General features: G+C 38.8%; 2 protein-coding genes across 4 annotated transcripts; both read right to left on the bottom strand.

Moving 5' to 3' along the window:
* Nucleotides 1-61: 61 nt before the first annotated feature.
* washc5 (WASH complex subunit 5) lies at nucleotides 62-9,495 on the bottom strand. 3 transcript variants are annotated; one of them, XM_057339148.1, is made up of 29 exons: nucleotides 9,418-9,495; nucleotides 8,852-9,064; nucleotides 8,592-8,737; nucleotides 8,269-8,353; nucleotides 8,086-8,186; nucleotides 7,300-7,492; nucleotides 7,070-7,222; nucleotides 6,783-6,896; nucleotides 6,489-6,660; nucleotides 6,219-6,346; nucleotides 5,818-5,947; nucleotides 5,616-5,728; nucleotides 5,361-5,527; nucleotides 5,200-5,275; nucleotides 4,986-5,096; nucleotides 4,736-4,876; nucleotides 3,732-3,812; nucleotides 3,034-3,135; nucleotides 2,727-2,906; nucleotides 2,520-2,644; nucleotides 2,274-2,436; nucleotides 2,025-2,127; nucleotides 1,859-1,938; nucleotides 1,662-1,765; nucleotides 1,461-1,590; nucleotides 1,272-1,368; nucleotides 1,029-1,182; nucleotides 434-521; nucleotides 62-327 (listed from the first exon to the last, which is right to left on the bottom strand). In XM_057339148.1, the coding sequence occupies exons 2-29, from the start codon at nucleotides 9,035-9,037 to the stop codon at nucleotides 271-273; spliced, it is 3,480 nt and encodes a 1,159-aa protein (XP_057195131.1). In that variant the 5' UTR covers nucleotides 9,038-9,064; nucleotides 9,418-9,495; the 3' UTR covers nucleotides 62-270. The 3 variants fall into 3 exon arrangements, with proteins under 3 accessions (XP_057195131.1, XP_057195130.1, XP_057195132.1); XM_057339147.1 differs by having other exon boundaries at nucleotides 8,852-9,112; nucleotides 9,418-9,481; XM_057339149.1 differs by lacking the exon at nucleotides 9,418-9,495 and having other exon boundaries at nucleotides 8,852-9,390.
* A 622-nt stretch (nucleotides 9,496-10,117) lies between these two features.
* LOC130558344 (zinc fingers and homeoboxes protein 1-like) lies at nucleotides 10,118-17,090 on the bottom strand. Its single transcript, XM_057340717.1, has 3 exons — nucleotides 16,647-17,090; nucleotides 15,840-16,101; nucleotides 10,118-14,639 (listed from the first exon to the last, which is right to left on the bottom strand). Exons 2-3 carry the CDS (start codon nucleotides 15,997-15,999, stop codon nucleotides 12,331-12,333), a joined length of 2,469 nt encoding a protein of 822 aa, XP_057196700.1. The 5' UTR covers nucleotides 16,000-16,101; nucleotides 16,647-17,090; the 3' UTR covers nucleotides 10,118-12,330.
* Nucleotides 17,091-17,404: the final 314 nt, after the last annotated feature.

The raw sequence follows: 17,404 nt of genomic DNA, 5'->3' as shown, positions 1-17,404 counted from the left end.
TTCCTTTCAAAGTTGCTACACTGTCAAGTGTGAACCGAATGGTAAACTACATTTTACTTTATAAAAACAAAACACTTTTCTTTTCTTTCAGATTTTATAGTTGAATAAAAAGTACACATAGGGCTTTTTATTACATTTGATCAGTAACAGCTACAATATCAGTATTACAAATCGAACACAACATTTAAATGTTACAAAATGCTAGTCGCTCATTTTATTAGTGCTTCAAGAAATACTCAAATGGAATCAAACATGATTTGACAAGCACACTCACAGCACAGTTCTAAATTCATCAAAGATGAAACTCGGCACGTGAGCCTCCGCCACCTGAGAAATCACAGAAAAACTGCTTTTAAAAACCACATGCATTCCCCAAGAATATTGTGTCATTAAAGAAATGAACGGTACAACTCTCAGTCAAATTTCACGGTACCTTTCTAGGCAGTTTAGTGCACCGCACATAGTCCTCCAGAAACATTAATGCTCCGATTACATCTGAAGGCATATCTGGAACCTTTTGACTGCAAGAAAAGACAAAAATTGTAATTCTGTGCTTTCTTTTTCTCACCCTCGAGTTCAAATGTGTATAAATGTCTTCGTTCTGATGAACTAAGAGAAAGAAATTTGGAAGAATGCTTGTAACCAAACAGCTCTTGGCCACCACTGACTTCCATAGTAGGAAAAATTACAATGGTAGTCAAAACTGCTACATTCTTCAAAATATCTTCTTTTGTGTTCAACAGAACAAAGAAATGTATACAGATTTATAACAACTCGAGGATGAACTGTTCTTTTAACACTTCTAGTCCAGAAAAGTGCACACATTATCATAACAAAATCCATCCCTTGCATCAAAAGAAAGAAACAAGAAATTTGATTTCTTTACATATATTTTGTATGAATAAAGTGAGATTTAAAACATTGAAGGAAAGCTTGCCTAAGTCGCGTAAATAAATCTTATTGTCTTAAAAACCTTGTTTATGCATAATTTTTTTATTTTCTGGACAGGCTTCCCTGTCATGACATACCTGGTGCACTGCTCCATTATGGAGCGAATAAACTGGCCAATCAGAGCCAGGAATTGTACGGTGTATCTGGAGTGAAACTGTTTAAGCAGCGTCAAGAGACCCAGGACGAGAGGAGCCCAGTCGACCGGATCTGCAGCCTTCTTGCATGTCATTCCTGTGAAAATACAAACGTTCTCTATCACAAAAACACAAGCAAGAACCTTGATATCTATTGTTATAATTCCTGAATATGCTTGCACGGACCTTGGGTCTTACTGTACTGCAGTTTGGGCAGTTGTGCAATGAGGAACAGGAAGTTCACAATGGGAAAATAAGGCAGACGTTTGGTTGTGATGTAAATCTGAAAGTGGGAAATCGAACGACAATGTTAAGATATCACATTGTTCCTTTATGAAATATGACATTGGGTTGACAATAGGTTGAGGGACTAACTTTGTTCAGTGGGTTGTGGATTCCAGCCGCGTCCAGGTAAGCAGTGATCTCGTAAAGAAGCGTGTTGTCCTCTTTAGGGTACGGCAGCGATGGATCCTGATAATGTGCTTCAATATCGAGCAGAAGAGACCTGAAATGCATTAATTTTATTTTAAGCTGTCTGTTTTACTGCATTTACAAAAAAAAAAAATTCCAACAAACTTGTTCAGATTATCCAGTGCTGCACCGAGATGTTTCGAGTCAAATTTGCAAGAGTAGTTCAGTTCATTAGCGATCTGTTGCCTCAAGATCTGCATCTGACCCACCTGTGAAAAGTTCATTTCATCATGAATGTAATAGAAAAATAAAGAATTAGAGAGCATGAATGCAAAACAAAAGGTTCAGTAATAGATGAATACCTTCATGATGGCTTCCAGATACGCCGCCCAGATCTTTTGGGTTTTGGCCACAGCATTGGCATACACTTTGCTTGCATTTGCTGATATTTAATGATAAAAAATATGATATACAGTATTAATAATTATTGTGTAAGATCTAAAGTCCAGTAATGATGGTCACACTTACCCACAATGCCTTTGACAGGATTGACAGCTGTCATCAGAGCTTTAAAGATATCAACCACAGCTTTGTCCTTGAGGATGTTCTTCTGCAAGACTGTCAGAAAATTCTGCAGAGGAGAAGCAAAAGTGTATTATTGATTTGAATTGTATTATTTACTTTAATATACAAGTTACATTTACTGTTTCGCATATTGTCAAAAATGATTTGTATTTTTTGAAGGAAATGTGTCGTTTTTCCACCCTGAGCGTTTACCTGCAGCTCTTTCACAATCATGAAACACAAGAGACGGTCGAGTCCGTTCAGCCCAAAAGTTCCCAGCGTGTCCTGAATCTCAGAAAAGAGTCGGTTGTTGGTCACTTCCTGATGTGACTTTAGGTCATACCAGGTGTTGAGCTGATCGATGTAACACGTCGTTCTGCCAGAAATAACGATAAGGAACGTTAAACTTCTGGAAACTCTGCCAAATAACCATCCAGTAAGCAGTTTATTCCGACTCACTTTGGATCTGTGATTCTTAGGATTTCCCTGCAGAGTCGTCCTATGAACGTGGCGGATTCATCGACTGACGGATATTTAGGAATTGGAATGTGGGTGGACTGGTAAACGCTCTGCCAGTCTTGGATCTGAAATGAAGGATCTTTAGGTTAACAGCACTAAACTGAACATCACAATCGAACATTTCAAACAAGCCTAAGGTTGTTAAACCTTTGTCCTGAGGAAGCTGTTACACTCCTGCTCTACGTTGTAGTTGATGATACGGGACACTTCCTCCTGCCAGATCTTCAGTCCGTAGATGCTCACGTAGTCCTGAATGTATTCGAACGAGCGATAAAACCCATCCATGGTGGCAGCCATTTCTTTCAGCTTGGGCATCAGTTCACTGGGCTGATATCAGGAATGATGGGAATGAGGAACGGGAATCACACAACACAGAATGGAAAATATTTTACAAGTATTCAAACAAATACAGCGGTCAAACTGTAAAGCAGGTGCAAGATGAAGGTTATCTCACTTTAGCCTTGGGGTTGAATATGAGACCCTTGTGCAGGGCGTAGGCGACACGCTTGACGAGCTCCTTCCTAATACCGTCCTCCAAAAGCTGCTTTGGATCCACCTGAAACCGACACGCTCGTAATTCATAAAAATGTATTACACAAACAAACATTATGTCAAAAAATACAAATATCTGATTTCAGGAACCTTGAAGTGAACATGAACTCAAAATTAATGCTATTTAATATAGGTTACTGTGAAGAATTCATTGCTGCGCGTTACTTGAAATAAAAAAAATAAAAAATGATCAAAATGCTCCGCTTCCAAAAAGGACAGCCATTTTCACTACATGATTGTAGTGGCCAAAAGAATTTACAATAACAATATTATCATAATATTCCATAGATTCAAATATTAAAAGTTATCTTTAAATTATATTTAACGTTAAACTATAATTATTTGTAATTAAACTATAATATTAGAATACGATTATTATCATAAATTTAATAAAGCTATCAGTCAAACCATCTTTAACTTGGTTTTGTTTCTTAAAATTCATGTGTAGGAAGACAGACAGACAGACAGAGAAAAACCCCTACTCTGAAACAAATATGCAATTTAGCACGTTTGAGGAGCTCCTCCCTAATACCATCCTCCAAAAGTTTCTCATCTCTAAAAATACTCCACAAACAGCACACAAAGGCAAATGCAATGTACCTCGATAATGCCGACAAGTGTGGTCTTCATCATCAGAATGCCTTCAGTAAAGACTGAAATGGCATGAGTGAGTTTAGCTACCTGTCAAATAAAGATTAATGAGATCATTGAAATATTTTTAGGGCCGTCAAACGATTAATCGCGATTAATCGCATCCAGAATAGAAGTTTTCATTTACATAATATATGTCTGTGTACTGTGCATATTAATCTTGTATTATAAACACAAAAACATACACATACTTGTATATATATTTAGGAAATATTTAAATGTATTTATTTATATTTACCAATAACCGAAATTCTATATCAACGTTTATTAATTGTTATATTTAATATTTTTCTTAAAAATATGCATTGATGTGTATGTGCTCATAAATACAAAATTAATATGCACAGTACACCGACATATGTTAGGTAAACACAAACTTTTATTCTGGATGCAATTAATCATGATTAATCATTTGACAGCCCTATTTATTATTAAAGCTAGACAGTGATATATATCATATGAAAAATGTTACGTCACTACATTATAAAGCATATATCATACTTTACACGCCACAACATTTCATAAATAAATGTTGTTTTTTGCCTTTAAATACTTCTTGTACTTTCTTTTACAAAGTATTTTTACAAATGTACTTAAGAAAAAAAACTTATTTGTGAAATGTAGTGGAGTAAACGGATGATATATGCTTTATAATGTAGTACAGTAATTCTTTTCCAGAGTAAAAACAAACTCGTTAAGTACAGACTTGAAAAATGTACTTGAGTAAAAATACTTCACTTCTATCCATCTGTGTAGCTAGATCACATTAAGTATGTTTAACAGGCATGCACTGGCACTTACGAGTGGACTTTATTATTACTTTTTTTTATGTTATGTTTTTTGTTGTTTTTCACTTTACTAGTGTAACGTACGTTTCCAGCTTTATTCTGCAGTACTGTGATGAATGGAAGATTCAGAATCAGACTGTGAGGTTGTCCTTGTAACTCACATACCTCATAGCGGGCGCTGAGCTGAGCGTAGTCCTTGAGTTTGTCTTTGTCCAGACGTGTGGGCACTTCCATAATGTCATGGGTCTGCAGTTTGATGATTTTGGCCAGTGAGGTGAACATACTCTCTGGAATAATCTGCAAGACCTGGCAGAAACATTTTGTTAATATACTCATTCAAAGCAATTGTCCAAACCAAGACATTTGAGTTGTATTTGAAATGAAATGCTATGAGATGAGCTTCTTAAAACCAAACCTTTCTGACGTAAGCCACCAGCTCTCCGGAGTAGAACTGGGACACGCTGAGCAGATCGGGACTGTTGACCTGGTTGATTCGCAGTAGAGGCAGATCCAGAGCAGAAGCCAGCTGTTCCCATTTACAAAACTCACGTTACACTCTCAATTAGAATCGTGCAAAGTGTTAGAATTCTAGTGGCGTGTGTTAACCATTAAATGCTGACCGGTCTCACCTTTAGAAAAGTGGCTCTGAGTTTGGTCACCATCGAGGGCTTTGCTCTAATGCTCTCTTGCATCATTGAAGTGAAGCTGTGAGCAACACATTTGGAACAGAATGTTAACAAACTTTAAACAGCACACAAACGCCAATGTGATGCCAGCGTGATGCCATCACCTGTCAATGATCTGCCAGGCGTAAGACAAATCCCCCACTATCTGCATAGTGATGAGAACTTCCTCCTTGATGTTGATGGTGCGAATCATCTGATGGAGGAACTTGCGCGTGTCCGCCAGGAACTGACACACCTGCAGGTTCGACTCTAGCTGGTGGAACTCTTGCACCTTAATATATATAAATATACGTATATAGTCATCATGTTTGGTTTAGGACAACTTGAGGATTAGTCCATGATGACGGATTAGTTTTCACCTCCACCAGAGCCTGAATGAGCTGCACAGTCTTCCTCCCAGCGGCTGTCGAGTCCTCATAGTTTAGAGACTCAATCTGTTTGGAGATCTCTCTGAACCAGGCCTGAAGATTCTCTGAGGTGTTTCGGCATAAAACAAATGAACAGATTGACAGTAATGTCAACAGTGTATTAAACAGCATCTGATCATCTACCTGCATTTACCGTTTTTTTCCACCCTGGTGAGCGGTTTGACCCCAGAAAACACCTCTGCAAGCTCCATCATTCTCTCTGAACATTCTTTCTTATAGCTCTCCCACTTGAGCTGTTTCTCCGCCAACATCTGCTTAAACATCTGAGAATCACAAATACAATGTCAAAAGTGAGATCACTCATCTTGAGATGAAACTAGGAATTTTCCGTAGCTTTATAAAACGTCAAAAAGTCTTGATTTTACTAGTGTTGGAAAAACATTCTATAACACTTTTGCTCTGTTTTATGAGAGAGAGAGAGAGAGAGAGAGAGAGAGAGAGAGAGAGAGAGAGAGAGAGAGAGAGAGAGAGAGAGAGAGAGAGAGAGAGAGAGATTTAAATAATATTTTTTTAAATAACTTTTAAAAATTGTACCTCTTTGAGGATGAACTCAAACTGGGCTGTATCCAGAAGCAGCTGGAACAGAATTTTTGGATTGTATTTGGAGTCATTGATGACTTGATCTTTGATCTGTCGCAATCTCTTGTTGTTTGGATCATACGCTTAATATAAAAAAGAAACAGTCAAGTTATTGTTTTATTTGAGTATCAAACCAACCAAAAGTGACTGCATTCCAATCACTACCAAAAACAGTAGCAGAGTGATCAATTTCCCATCGTTTATAGTAAATCAGACTTTCCTCACCAGACTCTGCAGTGTGCAGCATCAGCCAGCGGATGGCGACGTTACAGTCACGAAGGCAGTTGAGCAGTTTGGGAATGTTGTCCAGGATGATTTCTTCTCTCAGGAAGCCCTCCTTTAACAACTGCTGCACATGCGGCCTCAAACTCTCCACGCTGGCAGCGTATCGACCGGCCTGAGAGAAGAAAACAATGATTTATCCTGAAATCTTCACTGATGGGAGACAACAGCACATCCTTCCTCACAATCCAGAGTGACTCTGGTTTAGATTGAGTGTGTGTGAAAGCAAAAAAGTACCTGTTCTCTGATGTTGGCTGTGTCCAGCGTGTAGTTCAGGGCCGTTTTGGCAGCTTTATATGGTTCCCACGCCTCCACCAAGTTCACAGTGATCCCCATATATATGCTTATAACCTGAGGATTCACACACAAGTTCAAGACTCGGTAATATCGTACAAAACAGTACGAGGAAATGCTGTAAAGTTCCAAACTCACATCACAAGAATAAAAATATGACCACAAAAGATGACAAAACATCCAAATACAAATGTTCTGTTCAGCACGATAAACTTCCAGTTCTGTCTCACCCAGTTGTCAGGGAAGTATTTATCCACGATCTCTCTCATCTTGGCCTGCTGCGTGAGCAGGATGGAGGGGGTGAAGTATAAACAGACGCAGAGCATAGCCGCCTGCGTGGCCAGAGCTGTGCTGCGATGCTCCGGCAGAGGATATGCAGAAACCTGTCACACATAAACTTGCCATTCAATGCACCATTCAACACGTGCTATTATGTGTGAAGAGGAACCGACACTCTTGCCTGGTTGTAGATGTCGTCAGAACGCAGGCGACCGATCACCATACTGATGAAGGTGGGGTTGATGGGAACTCTCTGAAAGTAGCTCTCGGGGTAGTTGGGCGGCCGTTTGGCTCCCGTTTGGCTGGAGTAACCTGTGCTGCGTAAGAGCTTGCAGATGTCGTCCAGGTTGGAGTCGCCCGAGGAGCGAGCGGCACTGGAGATGTGAGAAAGAACGGCTTGTGAAATGAATTTTCGGAATGAATTCGATTTATTTATTGGGTTTCTACTAGGGCTGTCAAACGATTAATCGCGATTAATCGCATCCAGAATAAAAGTTTGTGTTTACATAATATATATCTGTGTACAGTGCATATTAATTTTGCATTTATAAACACAAAACATACACATACTTGTCTATATATTTAGGAAATATTTAAATGTATTAATTTATATTTAACAATCATTTAAATTCTAAATAAATGTTTATTAATTTATATTTTTCTCAAATAAATGCATTTATGTGTATGTGTTCATAAATACAAAATTAATTAGCACAGTATACCGACATAAATTACGTAAACACAAACTTTTATTCTGGATGCGATTAATCACGATTAATCGTTTGACAGCCCTAGTTTCTATATTTTTATTTAGTAGCATATGTACATGCTTTTCCATTGACATGTTATATGAATATTTTTACACATCTTATTATTCTGTACACTATTATGTATAGCTAACAATAGTTTATCATGTAAAATAATATATGTTCATATTCTACACTTTTCTAAGTAAATATAGTCTCACCTGTATCTGTAGTAGGACACCAGCATCCTTTCTCTCACCTCTCCTTCCATCTTCTCATCAATGACCAGTAACATGACCCCATACAGGTACAGAGCTTCACACTGACACAACACACACACAATTTGATCTGCTCTATAAATGTAGTCTAGTTTTCTTTAGCTAAACAGAGATTTCAAATAATACCAGTAGCTGTTTTCCATCTTCATTCAGTAAAACAGTCTCCAGTGTTTGTTGAATGTAAACTCCTTCATTCAGATCATCCAAGTACCTACGGAGGAAAACGTTACTTTCAGAAATGACCGCTGATCATTGAGTCACACGCAGTAAAAAAAATAATTCAACTGACATGTTTGCTCCAGTAAAACTAATGGGATAAATTGCTCTATTTCATTCCTCGTGTATAAAAACGCAAAGAATGTACATAAAACTAAAAGAATGTTAATCTTATTTTAGCTGTTCTGTCAAAAATCTCCAATAAATTGGTTTCATTTGAAAGCAGCGCACACCTTATCAAATCTACAACATATTTATGGACGCTCTCAAAGGCCAGGTAGAACCGTGTCAATATTTCAATGTTGTTCTCCCGGAATTCTTCATCCAAATCCTGCAGATCTGGCTTTGCTTCCAGCTTGCTCTCGTAATACTCTTGTCCCTAGAAAAGAATCACAGGAGAGGCACGTACAGTATCATGATGGCAGGTGTTTGAACTAGATCAAATTATTTCAAAGATAAAATATAGGTATAGGCTATATATAAATGGAAGTACTTTAAAGTAGCTGAAGTCACAGATTATGTCTCCATATTTCTGCTGGTCACTTTTGTCTTTGAGTCTGAAAACGGCTGGAATAAAATCTGACAGTCGGAGTAATTCTGCGATGATGGCATTTCCTCTGGACACGATTCTCAGTATGGCCTGTCCACACAGATTATTCTCTGCCAGAAAATCCACCATGATGAGGAAAACAACAGCAGATCTGTTCTGTGGTCAAAGATTCATGCAGTCTCAGTGATGGGCACATCTAATCATCTTCAACAACAACAAAAGAATTGCTTTCAACAAAACATATTACACAAACATACAACCGTACTGATCATTGTAATCAGTGTCATCGTTATAGATCATAATACAGATATGCTGATTCTAAACTAACGTCAAAACGTATTTTGTTTCATATATTTCTGTAATAAACTATTTTGCATTGAATTGATCAATAAACTGTTTGAATGCACCGGATAATATTAAGTATAAACAATTTCGTTGTAATAACTAAACTCTCACATAAACTGCGCTTATTAAATAAACAATATTGATTTTAGATTCTGATCACTCACCCACTGCAGTGTAGATCAGACACTTCCTGTTTACAAATCACGTGAGTGTCACGAGCTGAGCTCATTGGTCGCTCCGCCCAGTGCTGTGGGAAAATGGCTGCGGACTTAACATCCCTTTAAAATAAAAGCTTTACAATTAACGAGTATTTTCGGATAATTTGGTATATTTTGTTTTTTATTATAGCAAATTAATGTTCACAATATTGTTGCCATTACCTTCACACAAACATTGAAGAGGACAACTGAGGTTTTTTTTGCAAGGAACCAGATCTGCAAGAGCAACACAGAGACCATCTGAAGATCAACATTGTTTTTAAGATTTTTACATTATGATCTGAGAGTCAAGTGTCCTTAATAGTATTTTAAAATTTAAATTTAGAAACATTTGATGTCTTTTTAGCTACACATGTCTTTTAGTAAACAACTCTCCAAAATGTGAGAAATGTTATTAATTTGATATATAATTCCAAAAACAACTTGTTTTATTAGGGCCATCACGAAATCTTTACTCCAGGACATGAATGCAAAATGTTTTACCAAAGCGTTCAAAGAAAGTTCCTTTTTTAAGATTTTAAGTAGTAACAATAAGTGTACCCAATTAATAAACACATTTAATCAGTCAGTAATAAAAATATGTAATGTAACAGTGAAACCTACTGAAAACAGAGAGTAGCAAATGAAGCAGACACGGTATGTTTTTTCATCCAAATTTATTGTGTCGTCATCAAACAAGTAGAAAATATATATATATTTAGTCTAAATCAAGCAAAAGCCTATTAAAACAGTTCAATTAAATAAAAAGCATTGCACAAGATCTATGGCTCTGGAAAATAAAGCTTTGGCCACCACTTTAAGGCTCGTCAAGAGTTTCAAATTCATGACGGTTCCAGATCGGCATTATGATCTGTGCGTGTAAAATCAGTTTTACAGAGCCTAGTAACAGCCAGACTAACATGATAAATCATTTAAAAACACACTGCAGTTTAATGTTATTAGAGACAGCAGAAGGAAGCACAATGTACAATTGTAGTTTGATTCGGCACTAAACACGCTCAAGCAAGATCCCAGAAGATGTTCAAACTCTTGAAAATATGAAAGAATCCGTCAATAACAGTAAACAGGACACATTCTGTGCTAATTTGCTTGAAACAGTACTTACCATGTTTACAGAGGCTGCTTTAACCTCTGGCCTATAACACACTACAGTATTCACAGGGAATAAGTTCAGAGGGTTGCAAGCAAGTCAAATAAAAGAAAAATAAGAAATCTGGGACATGAAAACAAGCTCTGGAAAATCTATGAAATACCGGTCTCATATCACACAATAATTCCAGAATAATCGCAATACAAGCAACTCCCGTAAGGGTGAAGTTTATCATTACTATAAATACAAACTTAAAAAAACGCTTTCAACTACTGGTAGAATATAAAGGTATATGTACAAGCGGAACACTTTCTCCATCATTCGTCTCAATGTCTGACACATGCAAATAAAATAAAGGTATTAAATGTCAAACGAAGGGGTGCAATTTTAAAGTACCAGAAATAGTGCTGTGTGTTCATGCGCAAATATAAAAAATCTAATTATACTCACATGGTAATTATTCATCAATTATTCATTTCATTCAGTTCCACACATTTTCAATAATAAAAAATAACTTTTCAGAAGAAACAAATTATGCAGCAAAGCCAGACCGTGTAACACCCAAGAATTAAAAGAATACAACGTTTTATTAACACAATTCTTTAAAATGTCAAGCATATCAAAGTCTTTGTTTCGTCCAAGCTTACGACCATCTTTGACAGCACAATGTTTGTTGAAGAAATCTGAGGGACAAACATCTCTCTCAAACAGCAAAATAAAAAAAAAGAACAGGACAGGAATTGTCCATGTTCCCACTGAATATTAAAAAAATACTTTAAAACAGTCCACTTGAAAAACATGTTAAGTTGTAAAATAGTCATGTTTATTACAAGCATGACAGTCCCCTAAAATAAACTTCCCCACATGATTATTAGTTCTAGTTTTTTTTTATGATGACCCACATAATGGCAGTCAGGATGGACTACATAACCTTCTGTTAGATGTGCTGTGCTGTATCTTAGATCCATTCTCATGTGTTAAGAGTAAGTGTTGATTAAAAGCACTGCAGAATAAAACCATTGGGAATGAGATTTAAAAACACTTCCGTGTCATTGCATTTGGAAATTTGATGGGATGATTTTTTATCTCACCCCTCTAAATGCAACACGAATGAGGTGGCTGGTTTTTACACGCCAAACTTGATGGCGGTTGACAAAGTGCCTTATGTGTCGATAGTTCAGCCATTAATTCACTCTCATGTCACATTCACTTTCTTTCTTCTGCAGAACGCAAAAGGTTTTTTGCATCGACTTCCACTGTATAAACACAAAACCACTGAGACATTTCTCAAAATATATTATTTTGTGTTCCACAATGACGTGAGAATGAATAAATGATATATTGAATATGAATATATTCAAGCATATATATTCCCCAATTCCACATTCAGTCTATTTTGCAGAGAGCCATAACATTCAATTTGATTCCTTTGGCACTCTGGGTTCTCCAAATGACTCCAAAGAACAAAAATCCCCCCAAAAATCATATCTAATCCAACATGAAGGCTTTGAATAGGATGTCTTTGCACGTGCACGGTTAAAGGTGCAGATCAATTCTGGTAAAGAAAAGTTCAATTGGTTTCAAGACGATTCGAGGGCTGATGCACAATTTAACCAAAGCCGGTTCTCCACATGAAAACAAGCTTCAAACCACTTCAAACCATAAACTACGTCAAATCTAGGCAGAACGAATGCAGTGGAAGAGGGCATGTGTTCATGAAAGATGCACAGTCAGGGTCCATTCGAAAGGACCATCGCTCCAAATCAAGATTACTGATCCTCAGATACCGACAACGCTTTCCGAACACTTTGTGGCGGCTCCCAGGAATCACTGTCATCCGTGTCGTCATCATCATCATCGCCATCTTCATCTCCCATGGCAGAAGGTCCTTGCTCCTCAACAGCCGTGTCATTCTCACCCTGTGACTCGTCCTCTTCATTTCCTATTTTATCTTCAAACGGGTTGGTACCCATTTCCTCCTTCCGAAGAATCTCTGCAAACCACTCTCTCACCTGCTCGTAGCTCATGTTAGACTTTGCAACAAGCTCATCCAAGTCCTGTTCGTTCAAGAATTTGTGCTTTAAGTAATATTCCTTCAGAATATCTCTTCCCGACTTGAACCTTATCGGTAACAACTTCTCAGTTTCCGTGTGCTTCTTCTGTTTTCTACTACGGGACCTCCCCCAGCCACGATTTCGAATCCTCCGTTTTCTATTCTTGTTGCCATTCACGTTTCCGCTCTGATAGTAGAAATACCACTTCAAGTTGCCGTTCTTCCAGGCGTAGCGCGTGTCGCCAAACCAGTTGACTATATAGGAGCGAGGCAGCCCGCTCTCCTCGGCCAGCTGGTCGTATTCTTCAGCGGAGGGCCATTGGGTGCGAACGAAAGCGGTTTTTAGAACATGAAGCTGCTCTGGGGTTTTCTTACTAACCTTCTCTTTGCACAGTCTTTTCCCTCCTGGTGGAGTCTGGCTGCCTTTTTTCTGGGCCGTTTCACCATCTGGTTTTCCCTCCGAGGAATCGGCCGCTGGGGTCTTTCTCTTTTCTGTGAACCAAGCGTCAATCTCTCGTCTGGTAAGCTTGGTCTCAGCTCGTAGTCTGCTTAGCTCTTCATCACTCGGTGTGTCACATTTCTGAAAGCTTTCCTCTAAGACCACCAACTGTTCTGGTGTCTTTTCTTTAAACTTCTGCAGAGTGAAATCTGGGAACGTGTTCCAGGTCTTAGCCCGCGTTTCCTTCTCCTTGACGGGCGACGGCGTCGGGGATTGTGGCGTTTCGTCGCTGGAATCGATGACGATGGTGGCACTGCTATTGCTCCTGGGATGATCACTTGAAAGGAAGGCATGGTTGTTCTTAGAGTTGCGCTGGTTGTATCTGGTGTCGCTGAACCACTTTTTAATCTCTCCTTTGGTGAGGTTAGTTAGCTTCATTAGCCTAGCTATCTCAGCATCGGATGCAAATTGATTCTTCAAATAGCTCACTTTCAATTCCGCCAGCTGTTCCTTCGATTTTTTAGGGCGCAGGCCAAAGTGGTCAGCACTGAGAGCGGAGTTCTCTTGAGGGGTCAGTGACGGGGGCTGAATGGTGGTCGCTCGCTTTGTTTCACTGAGGGCGGGACTGGCCTGGTTGGTAGCAATCTTGGGTGTCTGGCTCTGATTGGGCATCCCTGCTACAGTCAAGGTTATTGGCGTGGTGACCGGGAGGCTGTTTGCTGTGCCAACCTGCGTGAAAACCAAACCTGGTTGGCCCACGATCTGGCAGGTCTGAAGAATAGACTGCAGGCCGTTGGTGGTAGACAGATGATGGGCTGGGATGACCGTGATAGTCTGGGGCATCGTGTGAACCGTGCCGTTGAACTGCTTCCTCCGGGCTTCCTCGACCTCCTCTGGAGTCCAGCTGACGCCGTGCTTCAAACGCTGGGCAGAAAACCAGATCTTTATCTGCTCCTCTGTGAACTTGGTCTGGGCAGCCAGTCCCATGATCTCAGATAGTGAGGGGTACGGGAACTTCTTGTAGGTGTTGATGAGGAGCACGTTGCTGTCCATGGCAGCATTGTAGGTGGGAATACTGCTAACGGGTATGAGGAGTTGGGCCTGGGCGGTCTGCTGGGCCTGCAAGGCGGAAAGTACCTGGGCAAGGCCAGCGGGAAGGACCATGGCAGGGTTCATAATCACTTTCTTCTGTTCAGCTACCACAGGATTTGAAATATTGACAAGAACACTGGGTTTAGCGGACTCTGTGAGCAATGGGCTCACCATCTCTGCTACCATGGAGGAGCCTATCACGGACTCTTCCAACGGCTCAAGTTCCATCTCACTTTCAGGCAGTGTTTCACTTTCACTAGTGCCTTTAAGAGACATGGCTATTCTCTTGGGTTCAGACTTGCTTTTCAGTTTCATTATGGGAGTCTTGCTGAGAGAGATGCCAGTAACTGAGGTATCATCGCTGTCTTCCATCTCTGTCTGCACAAAACCACCCTCAGCGGTCAGATCAGAGACAGGCTGCTCCAGTGACGTTTGACCTGAGCGTTTTCCTGAAGAGCGACAGTCCTCGTCGGAGAAATGGCATCCTTCGTATTCTGTAAAGACAGTATTTGAAATCATTATTTGCGAGTGCTCAATATTTTATCGCAATTCCAAGGTTACAAAACACTGTGTAAAATGTGTTTTAAGAATACAATATAATGCCAATTAGATGAGTAGAAAAGCAGTTTCACATTGTCCTAACTAGGATGCAATACAATGCCTATAATACAAGCGATATATCAGCGTCTTTCTAGTTCATCTGTCTTTTTCCTATAAAGCAGCAACCAGCAACGTACTGCTTTTAAGAATTTTTTTGTCATTTGCATTTTTGTTTATCTTATGTTCATTCTAACTAGTAAAAAAAACATTTTATTAAACGTACACTAGCGTTCAAAAGTTTAGGATACCTAGACTTAAATGTATTTTGTAATCTTAAAAATAACTTGATCTACAGGTATTTGTAGAACTTGAGGGAATATTGTAGCGCTCCAGATAAATAGAAAAGTAAATTCCTTGTTCTGCAGGTGCATAAAGCCAGTAGAATACTTGAAAATAGACAGGAGGATGGCTAGACGCACACTGATCAACTCCAGACTCAAAAAAGTCTATAAGGACATCTTGTTTGTATTATTAATATTTTTTTATTTTGTAAATTGCATTGTGCAAAAAGTGCAAGTGAATAAAATCAGACACACGAGCAAAAGTTTCAGCACATGGCTATCTTCAGTGCTCTACAGGTATTTGCTCATATATTTGAAATGATTTTTGTAGACAAAAATACAATTGTGAAAACATAACTGCTTTTAGTGGAAAACTAAAATTGTATTAAATAAAAGTTTTTTTTTAATTGATGATTTTGGACTAAATGAGGAAAACGCAGCCAATAAGAGCCCGGCATACATGAAAACTACTTCAATACCGTTTAAAAAGCATCTCTAAAGAAACTCTCTAAAGAAAAATGCAAATTTAGGGAAAATGGTAACTACCTTAAAGAAACTATATATAGGATCATTTTGATTTGTTTTAGTTTTCTTTAGTCACAACATAATTCTCATCATCATCACATCATTGTTTTGATGAGTTTTTATGAATCTACAATCTAGAAAAAATATGAATAGAGAATGAATAAGTAAACTTTTAAATGGTATTGTATAAAATGTTATGACATTAATGTGTCTCATGACTCTTGTCATATTGCACCTGATCAGAACACAGTCCTGCTCTGATAAAAATGGGTTTGAAGGGCACCTCACCTGTCTCTGTTTCCATGGGAACTACTGCTCCCTCTGTAGGAGCGTCTGCCATACTCTCAGCTCCATCATTTCCTTCCAGGGCCTCCATATCTGGATCCTGCTCTACGACATCTGATGGAAGCACCATGCAGGGGGTCGTGGACTTCCTTCTACTTGACATTGTGCTTGTAAGTGTGAAAACAGAAAGACTGATCCGAAACTTCAAGGATGTTGGATTTACATGCTAAACATTGGTTCCATTATGAGATTTGGGTTCAACATCCTGAAAGATACAAGAGAAACAAAAACACACAGGTAAGTAATGTAAACTAAAGACGTATCAATTAAATATATCAACATTTACAGATTTGTTTAAATAGTTTCCTCTGCTGTGACCTATAACCTGTTTGAACCTTTCAACTGTTATTAAACAAAAATTAAAAATTCAACTAAAATATCTTTGTTTTTTTATTACAATTTGTATTACTACAAATTGAATGGTTAAACAATGGTTACTGTAGTAAAACTATGGTTTCTGGAACATTCGAAGATATTTGAGGTTCAAAAGGGTAAATGCTAGATTAGACAGACTGAATGAGTTTGACCATTTTCATTTATAAAAAGTACTGTGGTGGTAATATGGTCCTTCAGACGGTAATATCATGGTACTTATATATATATATATATATACTGTGGTAAAAAATGAGTACCATATTCGTCCACCATGGTATTTACATGGTACCACCTCACTCATGTTTTAAGTACCATGGTGATTACACAGTACTTTCTGCTAGTTTTGTTAGTCTATTGTGATACGCTGTAACTCACCGCCGGTTGCCCGATCGATACCGTCCGCGGGGATCAGGGTCAAATCGCAGCTCTGGGTGCAAGTATCCACCGGTTCGGCTGCAGGAAGAGCGGGGGAGAGATGGACCAAGACCCGTCGTATGTAGACTGGGGAAAAACACTGCCTGGACCGGGCAGATGCCACGCCGATCTGCCCCTGAGCTCTCTCCTCTTCTAATATTCAAGCGGGTGGACCGCACGGCTGTTTTTATGGGTCTCAAACAGACAAAAATAAACAACATTTATCTGCGCTCTTTTTAAGGGCAGATTTTAATGATCAGGCGTAACCGCTGTCAGTGGAATACGTCGTGACGTCATCGCCCGGCGACACCCACCGTCACGTAAAATCGGCGATAAATCGTTAAATGGAGTTATTAACGAGTAACGAAACTTATGTAGGACTAAGTAGTACTCCTATGCACACATTTATGTCATCGTGTGACATTTAAAAACATGTATAGACTGAGAAACCCAAGCAATGCATGTGGAAACGTAAAACCTCAGAAGTACGAAAGTGACCAATCAGATTACGAGTTTAGTCACGTGACCCTCCCACGTCTCTTGATAGATTCAAGCGGAATTTTCCTCATGTTTTTAACGTAACCTGTCCTTCATTAATTGTTTTCATGACAGCCAGAACAAGATTCATCATACAACACCAAACTACTGCCAGGACTTAAGGTGGAAAGTTATTTTTTTTTAGATCTGAACCATCTAAATACCTTTACCTGTAATTACCA

This window comes from Triplophysa rosa, linkage group LG8, assembly GCF_024868665.1.
Source record: "Triplophysa rosa linkage group LG8, Trosa_1v2, whole genome shotgun sequence".
Taxonomy (NCBI): domain Eukaryota; kingdom Metazoa; phylum Chordata; class Actinopteri; order Cypriniformes; family Nemacheilidae; genus Triplophysa; species Triplophysa rosa.
The sequence above is the reverse complement of the archived record's forward strand: the minus strand, read 5'-3'. Positions and strand labels throughout refer to the sequence as shown.

Bases quoted from the DNA above. Each gene is read 5' to 3' on its own strand.
- washc5 (XM_057339148.1), bottom strand. From the start codon at position 9,037: ATGGTGGATTTTCTGGCAGAGAATAATCTGTGTGGACAGGCCATACTG. The intron at 5,948-6,218 runs GTACAATTTTTA...TGTGATTCTCAG, and splicing joins TTGAGTTCATCCTCAAAGAG to ATGTTTAAGCAGATGTTGGC. The intron at 3,136-3,731 runs GTACATTGCATT...TGTCGGTTTCAG, and splicing joins CACTTGTCGGCATTATCGAG to GTGGATCCAAAGCAGCTTTT.
- LOC130558344 (XM_057340717.1), bottom strand. From the start codon at position 15,999: ATGTCAAGTAGAAGGAAGTCCACGACCCCCTGCATGGTGCTTCCATCA. The intron at 14,640-15,839 runs GTGAGGTGCCCT...CTGTCTTTACAG, and splicing joins TCCCATGGAAACAGAGACAG to AATACGAAGGATGCCATTTC.